A 13,563-nucleotide genomic window follows, 5' to 3' on the forward strand; every position below is an offset into this window, starting at 1 on the left:
TCAGAGAAGAGGATGATGGGAAAGTGAAAAGTGGAGCAATGACATTACAGTAAAAAGTAGGTAAGTAGGAAAGAGAGAGAGAGAGAGAGGGTTAAAATAAAAAAAGAGAGAGAAGGGATAAGAGAACAAAGTGGGTCAGCATTAACAGGAAACATCAAATTCATCAACAGTCCATCAGTTTAGATGCGTCAATCATGCTGACTAACCACCCGCTGACTCATTGCATTTCCTGCAGCATCAAATCAGCCAATGACGGGACAGTTCTCAAAGCCATGGCAATTACACACAGAACACGACTGTTCCCATCATGCCCTCGGAAACGGACACATCGAATCACTCACAACAGGCACAGACGAGCACAATAAATGAGTGTTCTGTGTTCGTGGCTCAGTGGCGCTTCAGGCAGAGCCATGGTGCACATTCAGAACAAGAATCATTGACTGTTATATGAGGAAATCAATCAGCGGTGATCTCAATTATACGGATTCATTTCTCCTCTTCTCATAAAAACACTCACACATTCGGACTTCCCCCACACACTCACACGCAATACAGATTATTGCTGTGTCTGAAACCGTTCACTCCTTCACTATTCCCTATATAGCGAATTACATTTGAGTCCACTATCTGGGGAAGAATTAAATCAAAATGAGTGATTCGGACAGTGACGTATATAGCCTGCATCTGACAGTACTTTGTTGCTTTATGGATTTATTATAGTAGTTTAAAATAGGGCTGTCAAAAGATGAATCGCGATTAATCGTTTTCAGAATAAAAGTTTGTGTTTACATCATTTATGTCTATGTACTGTGCATATTAATTTTGTATTTTTAATTAAAAAAACATACACATGTATACATATTAAGGAAATATTTACATGGATTTATTTATTTTTACCAACAACTGAAATTTAATATAAATGTTTATTCATTTTTAGGTTTTTCTTAAATATGTGCATGTATGTGTGTTAATAAAAACAAAATTATTATGCAAAGTACACCGATATATATTATGTAAACACAAATTTACTCTGGATGCGATTTATTGCTATTAATCTTTTGACAGACCTAGTTTAAAATAAAGAGAACAAAACAGCCATCATATTTATTTGCAGACATGCTTATTAATCACGTTTAATACAAATATTTATTATATTTAAAATAAAACTCCACTCTTTATCTTATTCATTTAATCTGCATATTCTTTAAAAGTAGAAAATAACTGTAAACAAGAACAAACATAAGTGTGTTTGTGTCCTCCAGCGGATTCTAATCAAGAGGCCGTCTCGTGTTGTATCATGGGAATTAGTGAATGAGCGCTAGCTGTACAGTCAAAATCTGAATGCATTGTGGGTAAAAACGAGTGAACGAATGTAGAGAATGAAATAGTTCACTCATGTTTTGGACATCACTACAAAACCTTGTGGACACCCGATATAGTGAACTCTATAGGAGATTGGGAGCGGTTTCAGACACAGCAGATGTCTTCGGTGATATGACCCAATTTCATCTAAAGAGAAGTGCATGGGGAGCTCTCACCACATGTGAAATGTGCCAACGTCAGAATTCATAACATTAGAACAATCACAGTATATACATAACATATCAAAATATATGTAATTTTACATGTATTTTTTTTATCAGAGTTGTGTAATTGTACAGAAATTATTAAACTCACTAATTCCCATGCAAACATATATCATGTTTTTAACAGCATAACAAAATCTGTAATGGCCTAGTCTTAGAGGAGTAGTTCACCTTCAAAATGAAAATTCTGTCATCATTTACTCATACTCTTGTCATTTCAAACTTGTATGACAGAACCAAAAAGAAGATGTTTCAAAGAATGTTGTTAACAGCCCCCCGTCCACTTGCATTGGTTACAACAGAAGTGAATGGGGGGCTGTGCAGTCCTGTTACCAGCATTTTTTAAAATATCTTCTTTTGTGTTCTGCCGAAGAAAGTCATACAGGTTTGACATGACAAGAGGGTGTGTAAATGAAGACAGAATTCTCATTTGAAGGTGAACTATTCCTTTAAAGGGATAGTTCACCCAAAATTTTTTATTCTGTCATTATTCACTCATTCTCTTGTCATTTTAAGCCTGTAAGGCATTCCTTCTCATGCAGAACACACAAGAAGATATTTTAACAAACGTTGGTAAACGAACAACGTACCCATTGACTTGCATTGGTTTTACATACAATAGAAGTGAATTAGTACCGCTCTAGTACAGTTACCAACATTCTTCAAAACATCTTTTGGTCCTTGCAGAAGAAAGAAACTCAAATGGGTTTACAAAGCCAAAAAAAGGCGAAAATGACAGAATGTTCATTTTTGGGTGAACTATCATTGTAATATTGCATGTCCTGTGCATTTTCAAAGGACGATAAACAAACTGCCTGTCAACATTTCTTAGCATTACTACAAAAGCAAATTTCAGCAATCTGAAGACCAATTACATATAATAGCATTACTACTCATGCCGAATGACATTATTGTGGTAACAAGATGCTAAAAAACATCCTGAGTTCAGGCTACTGGCACAGAAAGAAATATATTCTCAAGCATTAGGACACTGCCGTTAAAACACCGGGCCAACGGTTTTACTTCAAGCAGAGCAAAACCCTCACTGTGAGAGACATCATACAGTTCTAGTGAACACAAGTACCCTCACATGTTCCAGATCACTGAGAACCTCTGAGAACTCCGACTCCTCATCAAACATCTCAGAAACAGAACCATCCTGTGTGACAGACAAAACTCTTTGTGCTAAATGTGCTTTCATCCCTCAGAGACTAATTTAAGACTAACTATACTGTAAAAAAAGTAAGTATGTTATCAAGTGAACCATCGAAAGCTGTTAGTGATTTTAATGTTTTTATCCTTGAGAAGGATTTAGCTGGAACTAAACTAATCTGTTTCCCAACATCAATTGATTTTAAAATACAGACTAAATGACTGATGGATCATCAATTTAATAAGACCCATTTAAAGGCTGACCTCCTGGACCTACTTCCTGTCTCTGACAGGATATGCATTTGTCTCTGATGTGCTCATGAGAAGAACCCCGTTTACTTTGCAGATTCTGCAACAGTGTTTGCTATTATAGCGCAATCTGCAGGTTAAAAACACATTTGCAAAATAACCCAACATGTACCTAAAACCAAAATGTGCATAATGTACTTATCTAATAAGCAAACACAGGAAGTGACATTATAAATACCTGTTCAACCTCTCCCAGTGTGATTGGCTGCGTCTGGTAGCGTGCGTTATTCCTGCGTGCCCGAGTGTCACTCCTAGCCCGAGGGGCGTGGCTGAACGGCTGTGCCAGGCGATTAAAGAGTGCCATCTTCTCTGCCAGTGTAAGAGTGGAAAGGTCTGGCTCCTCCTTGCCATCCTCCCCAGGAAATGCGTGCCGAGCTAGATCCATCTCCACGGCCTCCTGAGCAAGCCGAATTTCTCTGGCGTGCTCCCTCACCATTGAGCTCTGCTGAGATGATGCCTGCAGACTGTGGGACAGATCCTAATTTAGTTTGCTACAGATATTCGGTTTTAAATCAACTCCATTATTTTAGATACAGATGATGATGTTATCTGTTCAAATCATTCAAAATTAGACATTTTTTAAAAACCGTGATGCATGCATGCTTTGAATATCTAAGGCCCTGTGAATTAGGAAAAAATCTGAGTGTTGATTTGGGGAGTAACCGCCAAATAAATTGCCGAAACCATAACATAGCATTTCATTTATTCTGATCAATGAATAAATGCCCATGTTAGACATTTCATAAAGGTAATCTAGGCATATATCGCTATTAAAATCATCGGAGTGTGTGCAGACAAACATGTCATGCTGTGAATATGCTATTAAATTCTCCACCTTACTTCAGAAGAAAATACGTGACTTCATTATGCCACAAGGGGGTGCCGTTTCTTCATTCAATGAGCTTTGAGATCTAAATTTCAACTCATCCTTGTTTAACTTTTCTAAACAAAATCTTTCTTTATTTTATTCACAGTCTGTCAAAAAATGATGGTTTACTGCAAATATTTCACACATGAGAGACATGCACATCTGTGGACATAGACATGCTCTCAGTACAGCAACTGACAAACATTAGTATTGATTGGAGTGACCATGCCCATCTTACACACACACAGGTGTTTATATACAGTATGTCTTATCCGGGGTACCTGTGTTTGGTCACAGAACTGTTGATTAAAGTGGAACTAGGAACACGTGCTACAGAGGTTTGCACAGTCTCGGACTGTGACAAATGGCCAGGGACACTTTAAACCACACAGAGGCCAAGAGAGAGGAGCAGAGAAAAGGAAAAGAACATGGAAATTAAATGAGAACTGAAGAACAAATAACTACATACAACAGAAAAGGACATGACAGACAATGACAGGAATAAACCTTGAGAAGAAGTGTTTTTTAATGTGTAAAACATGGTACATTTGGTTGTTGGTATACCAGTGAGTATCTTGCTGGCAAAAATTTAATATGCTCATTTTAACAGTAGATGTTAAACCTCGTATTTTTCTAACACGTAAGATAAATATATATCTTCATTTAAAGAACAGACTTGAATAAAACTACACTTACGTCGCAGCAATGACCACTTCCTCTGATGTCACAGGCTGGGTGCGAGAGCGATCCTGACCTCTCCTCAGCCTCCGTTCCACACCAGGGTTACGACTCCACGACTTCAGAACTGAACCATCTGAACTCTTCTCTAGCTCCTACGACACATCAAGGTTTTATATTGAAATAAATATAAAATGATGTAAAAAGCAGATTAAACATGAATGAAAAAGATTTAAGGAATGCAGTATTTGTGTACAATGTGTTATGGGGTAATGGATTAAGGTGTGTAGTCTGTAACACTCTTTGGAATGCAAATGGAATAAACAAGTATACCCAGAAAAAGACATACGAACAAATGAGTTTTGTGCAAAAGCTAAAAGCTGCTCACTTGGGAAACATTTTAAGCGTGGGTGAAATTATTCTAAACAGCACCTAGATCCAAGCTACCCCAGTTTAAACCAAAATTATAATGCACTGCATCAAGCTTGGTGAATAAATTCACCAAAAATGCAAAGCGACATGTTCACGAACTAGCATATTATATTAATCTAGTATAAAAAAAACAATACTGCCCCACCTAAATGATCAATAGCCCATCTAAGGGGCTGGTTATATTTGTTGTGCTTATTACAGTATCATTACGTTAGCTTAGCAGACCCTGCTGGAATCTACAAAACTGAGTCGTGATGTTTTGACATCTGCCTGACATGTGCGATGTCACACGCCACAAGTGTGTCAAATAAGTCACTTTCGGTGGTTTGATTTTGGTTAGGATGCAGACAGTGAAGCAGCTTGCAAAAAAGGGTTTGGAACAGGCACAGACACACTCAGGCTCCTCGTACCCTGAAGAGAGAGCGCTTGGCAGCCACACTCAGCTTTGCTCTCTCATCCAGCTTCTCCTCATCCACTGGAAAAACACAGAAAAATGAGGAAATGAATGACTCAGAAGTGCTTTCATGAGAACAATGTGTTGAAACCCAATGACTTCAGAAGGAAACATGTGAAACGCAGAACACATGGTAAAACATTTCACAGACTACTTTGAGCACTTTGTAAACACTGTTTTAATAGGTGCGATATAAATTAAGCTTTTTTCTGCTCAATTTTAGACAAATTCCTCTTGTCAACAGGCATTTAAATGTTCAAATTACACAGAACTAGAAAAGCAAAGCAGTACTAGCTTATATAAAGGACCCAGATGTGCTACAAGGTAGTTCTAATTTGATGAAGGGTGAACAATCTGAACCTTACCAGCTCCACTTTTCCCAAAAAATATATGCTAAGGAGGGGAAAACTCTATAAAAGTAGAGTGAACAATACTGCTTGGTTATAATGGTCTTAACTGATTTTAGAAATTAAAGTTAATGAATAAAGAAAACTAAATAAAACTGGGGTAAGGAAAGAATAATGAATAAATAAATAAAATTAATAATAAGACGCATGTCAAAACATTGGTACATTGATATCAAGGAAGGTAATGCATGTTTAGAAAATAGGTATTTGATCTAATCCATTTCAGTTCATATGGTGCGAATACGTGTTTTTGGTGTGATAGAAGTTACCCGTGCATGTATTAGACATGTTAAAAAAAAAAAATGTTTGTTGTATGATTTATCTAAAAGACCGCCCAAATGTACTGTATATGCAAGTAAGATGGGCGTACCTGTCAGGACAATTGTTTCGGAACCTGATGTTCCAAGTATGGTAAGAGGCATTCAATTTCCGTCACACGCTTGTAGTATTCAACCAATCACTACGCACTGGTTAACTGGCCAATCAAAGCACACCTTGCTTTTCAGAGCGATGAGCTCTGTTAAAAATCTCCACGTTTCGGGGGAAAGAGGAGATACGAACATGCACGGTGTGTGGAAAATACAGCGTTTTTGAACCTTAAATCGCTTATACACATTGCATTACAAATATTCGTTATAGCTGTGTCATTTGACCCCTTTAATATTATATTGAAGTTTTTCCGAAGTCAAGCAATACATCTATAAACATCTTTCAAAATGAAGGTCTTTCTTTTTCCTAGTTCAAAAAACGTCCTAGCTCAGAGTCAACCTGATATCATTCATAATAACACACTTAATTGAGAACATAGAAAATATTTATGAATTTGGGTGGTATGAGACTCCTGTGCAATCGCACAACACAAAGTTTTCATTTTGCTCTCATTTTACATTGCATCATACCCTCCCCATTCAATATTTATGAATATTGAAAAATCTGAAGCTCTTGTTCATAATGAAACCAAATTAGCTTCTAAAGCTGCTAAATCAAACGGAATGAAACAAAATCGTGCTACAGAACAGCAACTTTCCATTTCATAATACAATAACAAAGACATGAATCGATTAAGAACAGCTTTTTCATGTACATAAAGGATTTGAACTTACCCTGAGGGCTTGGCTGTTCAGGGGTTAGACAAGACCTTTAGGGAACAAAAGTTTTAAACTTAGTAAATGTTTACAATTAAGGTACAGATCGAGAAAATAACAACAACCATCCGATAGCGTAAATACACAAAGCAGAGTATTCAGCAACATGAAGAGAGCAAAGAGGAAATCTGGAAAATGCACAAAGCAGCAGGATTACTTAGTTGGTAAGCGCAGGAACGAACGGTTAATCCACAGCGTTAGAATTAAGACAAAACAAGAACGTTTCATTGAAAAAACTGACCAAACCGTTACATTAGAATAGACTACACATAAAAACTGTGTAAAAGAGTCAATATGGGAATTGCTAACTATTAATGGTTAAGGAATTACAGTGACGTTAGAAACGAGTCATCAGGTGTCATTCACAAAAGATGGTTATCACCATGTTAAATAAAAACATTTAATATGTGAAGTTAATTTGAAGCTGCACTCCAAGCTAAAACTTAGTGCATAAATCTACCCATAAAGCCTACCGGTCCAACCGTTCACGTTCAGTTGTTGTGATCGGCTGAGTTCTAAATCTCTCAGATGTCTTTCTACTCTCTGCGGAACATGTATATCTCATAGGGCGATGAGATGACCGATCTCCCCCTCTCCCATTTCTCCATGGGACGTCTGTTACTGCAGGTGGTCCTTTTGCCCTATTATGTCACAAAGTATGAATGAAGCAGGACAGAAATATAAACGACAGATATTAGAGAATGGATGCTGGATTAACTCATTGTTAAAGCCAAACTGAGAATGAATTATGTTTGGCATCTCATGGTGTGTTATGTGAATAAATGAAACCCCTACAAGCATCAAAATAGAGATTAGGCCAATATTGCTAGGTCCAACCAGAAAAACGAAGTTAACAAGTTAAGCCGAGGAAGACAGACAGAGAGAGCAAGAAAGTGAGCAAGCTGAGCAACATCTATCCAAGAGTATGATAACTAAAGGAAAAGATGATTCTTAAAATGTGGTCTTTTCATTCATTTCATTCTCCAGGAAGCTGGATTGGGTAGTTAGATTAACTCATTCCTCCTTCAATGTTAGACGGGTTAGTAAGCAGATACATTACGGTAATGTACCACCACCTACAGTTCGGTTTTCCGGGGGCTTGCAACACTTTTCATGTAGGTGTGGCGGAGCTGGGCCACTGAAACCTTGGGTTCAGGTAGAAGATCCCCATTGGGAACTTTCTCCTGAGGAGCAGCTTCTCTGATGTGAATCGAGTCCTGGATGGGTTTTTGATGAGAAACAGTCTTCTTGACAATTCCAGCATCACAGTGAGTGAGGGGTTTGGATGAACCTCGAGCCGATCTTCCGCTGGAGGACACGGTAGGGGTTTGGGTAGAAGTTTGAAGCGAAGCAGAACTGGATCCTTGCTGATGAAGTGTAGCATTAGCCCTATTTTGGGACTCTTTAGATTTTGCATACATTGACTCTGCAGCCTGACGTCGGGACACGTGCTCCGTGTAAACTTCCCGTCTTGACCAGCCTCCCCGCATCCCTCTGGGATCTTCTGTAACAAACTCCCTTCCTTGGCCACTGATCCTCAGGTTTGCTTCCATGTTCTCAGTCCATCCATGGCGTGGGTCCTCCGTGCTTTTTTCTTTCCGTCGAATCTCAGAGGGTAAAACGGCCTTCCTGCTGTGGAGGAGACCCACTGCCCTCGCATCCTGTTGCCCATCTCTTTTGCATTCTGCTTCTTCGAGAATCTCCTGGCTCTCGTGTTTATGTTTGGATTCACTGCCCATAGAGAAGTAACTCTGGCCCCCTAGATCATGGCGCTCCTCCTGGCCTGGGTGGGTCTGGTGTTGTTTAGCTGGTATGTTGGGGAGTGGCAAACCGTGAGAATGATATCGAGGGTATGACTGGGGAAATTGGGTGTATGCAGGAGTCTCTGTTGCAGAGCCCAAGTTTGGACTTTTGTGAGAAGGCTCGTCACGGGCCAGTCTCTCCCTAACTCTGATTCTTCAGGAGAAGAGAAAAGGGTTAATGCTTGGAGGAAAGAAGAATTCAATATTTGCTGACACTGCATAAAAACAACTGGCAATAAAAACTCTGAACATATGAGCAGTTCTGCCAAAAAGACTTGGGAGGCAAGATGGCGTTGCAACAACATTTATTTAACAGCTGACCAGCTAATGAAAGCAAAAAAATATATGATTAAGTTCTTTGGTGTAGGCCCATAGAGGGTCACAGATTCTTGCACTTCTTGCCTGGAGATGCAGGCAGAGGCGGAGTCTTCCGCAGACCTGCTGGTGTGGAGGAGGAGGGGGGTGAATGTTTGAGTCAGTATCTGCGAAGGCACATGTTGATTAGGTCTGGATCTGTATACTCCAAGTGTTGGGTGATGATAGGCTAGAACTATAGGTAATAAGTGATGTAGCATTAGAGTCTTCTTGGCAGAACTTGCGCTTAAGCTTTCATTCCTACAAGGTTCTCAAAGGTTTTTAACATACGTTATGAAAAATATATATAACAGCATGTTAGTGCCACGCAAAAAAAACATTACAAGATTAAACTCGTAATATTGTAAGATTGAAGTCATAATGCAGATGAGCAGATGAAACCAGTATCAATGAGCAAAATTTCACACATGGTATTATTCCATAGGAAACGATTATAGGGCAAAAACTTAAAGAGATGGTTCAATGAAAATATTGTCATCATTTACTCACCCTTTTATCGTTTCAAACCTGTATGATTTACTTTCTTCTGCAGAACACAAAAGACATTTTGAAGAATGTTGGTCACCGAACAATGGCAGTACCCATTGACTATTGTATGAACACAAACCAGTGCAAGTACAGCTGTTGTTACCAACATTCTACAAAACAACTTTAACTTCATTTTTGAAATAATATTACTTCAGTATCATGGTTCTTTTGCTACTCTTTTCTGGCGCAAAATGCCAAAGTGCAAATCAAGCAGCAACACGCACCAAACGTGAAATCTGAACTGAACCAGTGAAATCTCACAATACGCATTGTGGTTAAACTATTAAGCCCAATGGCCAGTGTTATAATTTAAAGGATTCAGTTGGAGGATCCTACATTGGCAGAACCGTAATGTGAAAACCGACAAAAGACCTCTCCAAAATCCATTATCATATATTTAGGTAGGTGCATCCTACAAACCATCTAATTTCACACAGCACAGCACCTCAATATATGTTAGTGAAAAGGACTCAGAAGAGTCATGGTGGTTTGCTTCTAAACTTGCTTACTGTGTGATGACTGGATCTTTCCTGTACCTTTAGTTCAGATTCAGCAGTAAAGTCAAACCTCTCAGCAGAGTTCTCAGCAGGAAAACATTCTCTCATTATAACCAGTTAATGCACTAACAGTAATTCTTACATGGAAAGACTGTCTTTTTTTAACCAGTTCTAGCTACATACAAGGGTTGCATGGGTTGATTTCCCTAAAGTGTGAACATTGTGGCGCTATCAAAACAAGACTGGTGATACCCTAGATGTTTGATCAGCCGACCAGCCTAATATAGCAACAACGGGTCAGCCAGTGGTGAAAGTGAGAGGCATGACTGTCTTGTTGTCTGACCAATGGACAAGGACAAGCCTTTGGCAATGACAAAATATATAATAATATATTTTAATCAAACAGAACAATAACCACCATGACGCTTACAGAACTTTATCTTTTCCCTTTATATAATTTCTCCATCCTGTTTTCAGATGTCAGTTTTTTTTCCACATGTTCACCCATGTTAAAGCTTGATGTCCAACAGCTGAGCTGGTTTTGAGCTGACTTAAAACTTGTAAGCAGCACATAAGCAGAGATGCACCGAAACTAAATTTCTGCACCAATTCCGATTACATGCCATTAGTGATTCTAAAGATTAAATGAATATATCTTAACCTTCTGAATGTTATTAATTCATATAATGACTATTAATATTGAACATCAAACTGGTGATAGACTGATCAAGACTGGTCAAGACTGATTTCTTAAAATGTTCTATATACAGAGCACAAATTCATTGCATTTTCCCGACTGATAGGATAGTGTGGAAAAAGTGCTTTTATCGACCAATGCCGATATATCGGTGCAACTCTACATAAAAGAAAGTTCAGCCCTTTTGTACATGTGTCTTTTTATTTTTCCTCCACTTCCTCTAGCTGTTCAAAGCTGCTTTCTCTGACCCAACTCCTCCAGAGACTTGACGGCTGTATTCTTTACACTCAAAATTGAGTTACACATTTGGCAAAGAAGCACTCCACTGGGCTTTGAACCCCTATCAAGTGAAACCATGTTTTGCCCTCTCTGTAAGAGTCATGTGAACTGTTTTTAACCTTCTCTAAGACCAAGTTCACACTGCCACCAAAATCCTTTTTAAATCTGATCTGAGCCACTTCCATATGTGATCCTAAATCGGATATAGGTCTGATGTTTCAGAAGGCAACCTCAGTCTGAACGGTCATATCGGAATTCATGCAACTTTCTCGTCATTGTAGATCGACATGGGTCACAATTATGCGCTGATTTAAAGCTTCACGTAAGTGCACTTTACAGCTCGGTTACCAAACATTAAAGGCGGAGTCCTTGATAAACAGCGGCCACTAGAGTTGTATTAGAGATTTGCCACGAATCGCTCCGTCCAAACAAGACGGTGTACACCACAGTACAAAAAACAATTGGAGCAGAGAGACGATGGAGAGAAACATCTAAAAATCACCCCTGAGTTGGTTGCTTGAATTCGGTTCAGTATGTGAGTAACATACTAACATTCCAAGATATGTTGTTGTTGTAATATTAGCTGTGTGACGGAGCAGTTTTGAGCGTCATTGTTTATCTGGAACTGCTTTAATATTGTACACATCCAGATAACGTTACTTGAGAGAGGGAGAGAGAGAGAGAGCGCTTTGGAGCTGAAACTGGAGAGCGAGCAAGAGCGCGTATTACTCTTTCAATAAACTTTCAGTTAATCTGTGGGTCACATGCATTCCGGACCGGAGAGCACCCGCGATCCATTTCACCACTATACCACAGGGGAGAGGAAGAAGAAACGCGCGTTGTAGAGTTGTTTGTCCATTTAGGGTTGCTGCACAAAACATGGCGGCAAATTCAATCTATGTAGGGCTGCTCTGTTTGTAGATATAAATACCTTATTCTAAGGTATTACAAACATAATGGTTCATTACGTGAGGTCTTTATACACCTCTGAAGAAATTGTTTTGTATATTATTTCGCATTTCCGTCAATAGATCCTACTAAATACACTGTATTGTTCCTTTAAGCATCAGATTATAAACATAAGCCCTTGCACTGTCTACACTGCACGGTGCGATGCAACAAATGACTATAGAATCTATCATAATAATACATTTTTCCGGGGACTGATACAAGTGGTATGACAAGTGGTTGGAAGGAAGCAGTTAAAAAATAGGAGCTTGGTGACAAAATCAAAATCAGCCCAAAAGAAAGTTATTGCAAAGCATCCTCATTTCTCAAAACTTTCCCTATACTCCCTATACTTTATACAGATAACAATCCCATAGAGTAAATAAACCACTAGACTAGAGTCTGGGGGGGTTACAAGAAAAGAACAAGAGAACCGATGCAAAATGGGAACACAATTTGCCTGTGAAATGAGTTCCAGAAAACTTAGCACTTGTGTTTTGCATGACTACAGAAGTTATCACACTCTCCATTTGACATATTGAGCAAATGCATGCCAAAAGAACTCGGTTTACATTCTTATCAAGTTTAGTGACTCATACTGTAGCTCAACATTTTCTCTTCCAGCACAGTATCTAAACTTATAGAGTAACACTTGTTTTCACAGAGCCAAATACTTAAATGCATAAACACTTGTATGATAATAACAATAATAGTAAAGCTCTCTCTCAAAAACACATCTCACTTGACTGTGACTACTTTTGAATATTAGCAAGAAATGGGAATTGAAAGGTTCAAATAACAATTACCAAACATACAGCATTTGTTAACAGTGTGGGATGGGATGGGTGATGGAAATGTGCGAGGATGGACTTTTTGTTACTGTGATGATGGGCCCAACTCAAAACCACACCCTACGCCCCTTTACCTTACTGGTTTCAAAACAACATTAGATGGAATCGCAACAAAAATTTAATCCAAAATTGAAATGGTGTTTGTTTGAGATTGGACCAATTTGAATTAGCCTTGTTAAAATTAGTGACGAGGATTGATTTGAGACTCCAGAACAGGAGTGAAGTTGATTGGAGATTGGGTTATGAGGTTAGGTGGGACCACCGTTAGGTGAAACACACCGATACACTCCCAAAGGTACCTGGAAGGCCAGTTGATCAGAGAGAGGGTGTCTCCTTCTGAATCAGTCTGAAGGGACCATTGGTTGGTTGACTGGCTACGGGAGCTAAATATTTTCAGAAACACACCCCAAAAAAATCAAAACCGGTTGTGTGTGGCCCGAGTAAAAAAGCAGGAAAGGGGAAAAATCTGCACATACAAACAGAAACGATTTGATGTGGAACTGGGCCAAATTATGCCAATGAAGCTTATTCCTCTGGTAACTTGAGTTTAAAGGT

General features: G+C 38.8%; 1 protein-coding gene across 17 annotated transcripts in view; it reads right to left on the reverse strand.

The window, feature by feature from the left end:
- svila (supervillin a) overlaps nucleotides 1–13,563 on the reverse strand; it is a 61,908-nt gene that overhangs the window by 19,520 nt on the left and 28,825 nt on the right. For 9 of the 17 annotated variants that reach the window (XR_008909366.1, XM_056770823.1, XM_056770821.1 and 6 more), the window contains exons 7-14: nucleotides 13,308–13,391; nucleotides 8,112–8,987; nucleotides 7,505–7,672; nucleotides 6,990–7,024; nucleotides 5,436–5,500; nucleotides 4,612–4,748; nucleotides 4,197–4,292; nucleotides 3,226–3,511 (exon numbers count right to left, since the gene is read on the reverse strand). Coding sequence is in view for 16 of the 17 variants with exons in the window: in XM_056770823.1 (XP_056626801.1) it covers nucleotides 3,226–3,511; nucleotides 4,197–4,292; nucleotides 4,612–4,748; nucleotides 5,436–5,500; nucleotides 6,990–7,024; nucleotides 7,505–7,672; nucleotides 8,112–8,987; nucleotides 13,308–13,391 (1,747 nt within the window). In the remaining variant the exon portion in view is untranslated. The remainder of the gene's footprint in view (nucleotides 1–3,225; nucleotides 3,512–4,196; nucleotides 4,293–4,611; nucleotides 4,749–5,435; nucleotides 5,501–6,989; nucleotides 7,025–7,504; nucleotides 7,673–8,111; nucleotides 8,988–13,307; nucleotides 13,392–13,563) is intronic. The other 8 variants (XM_056770816.1, XM_056770829.1, XM_056770818.1 and 5 more) reach the window with 5 other exon arrangements.

Source organism: Triplophysa dalaica, chromosome 17 (genome assembly GCF_015846415.1).
Source record: "Triplophysa dalaica isolate WHDGS20190420 chromosome 17, ASM1584641v1, whole genome shotgun sequence".
NCBI classification, from domain to species: Eukaryota; Metazoa; Chordata; class Actinopteri; order Cypriniformes; family Nemacheilidae; genus Triplophysa; species Triplophysa dalaica.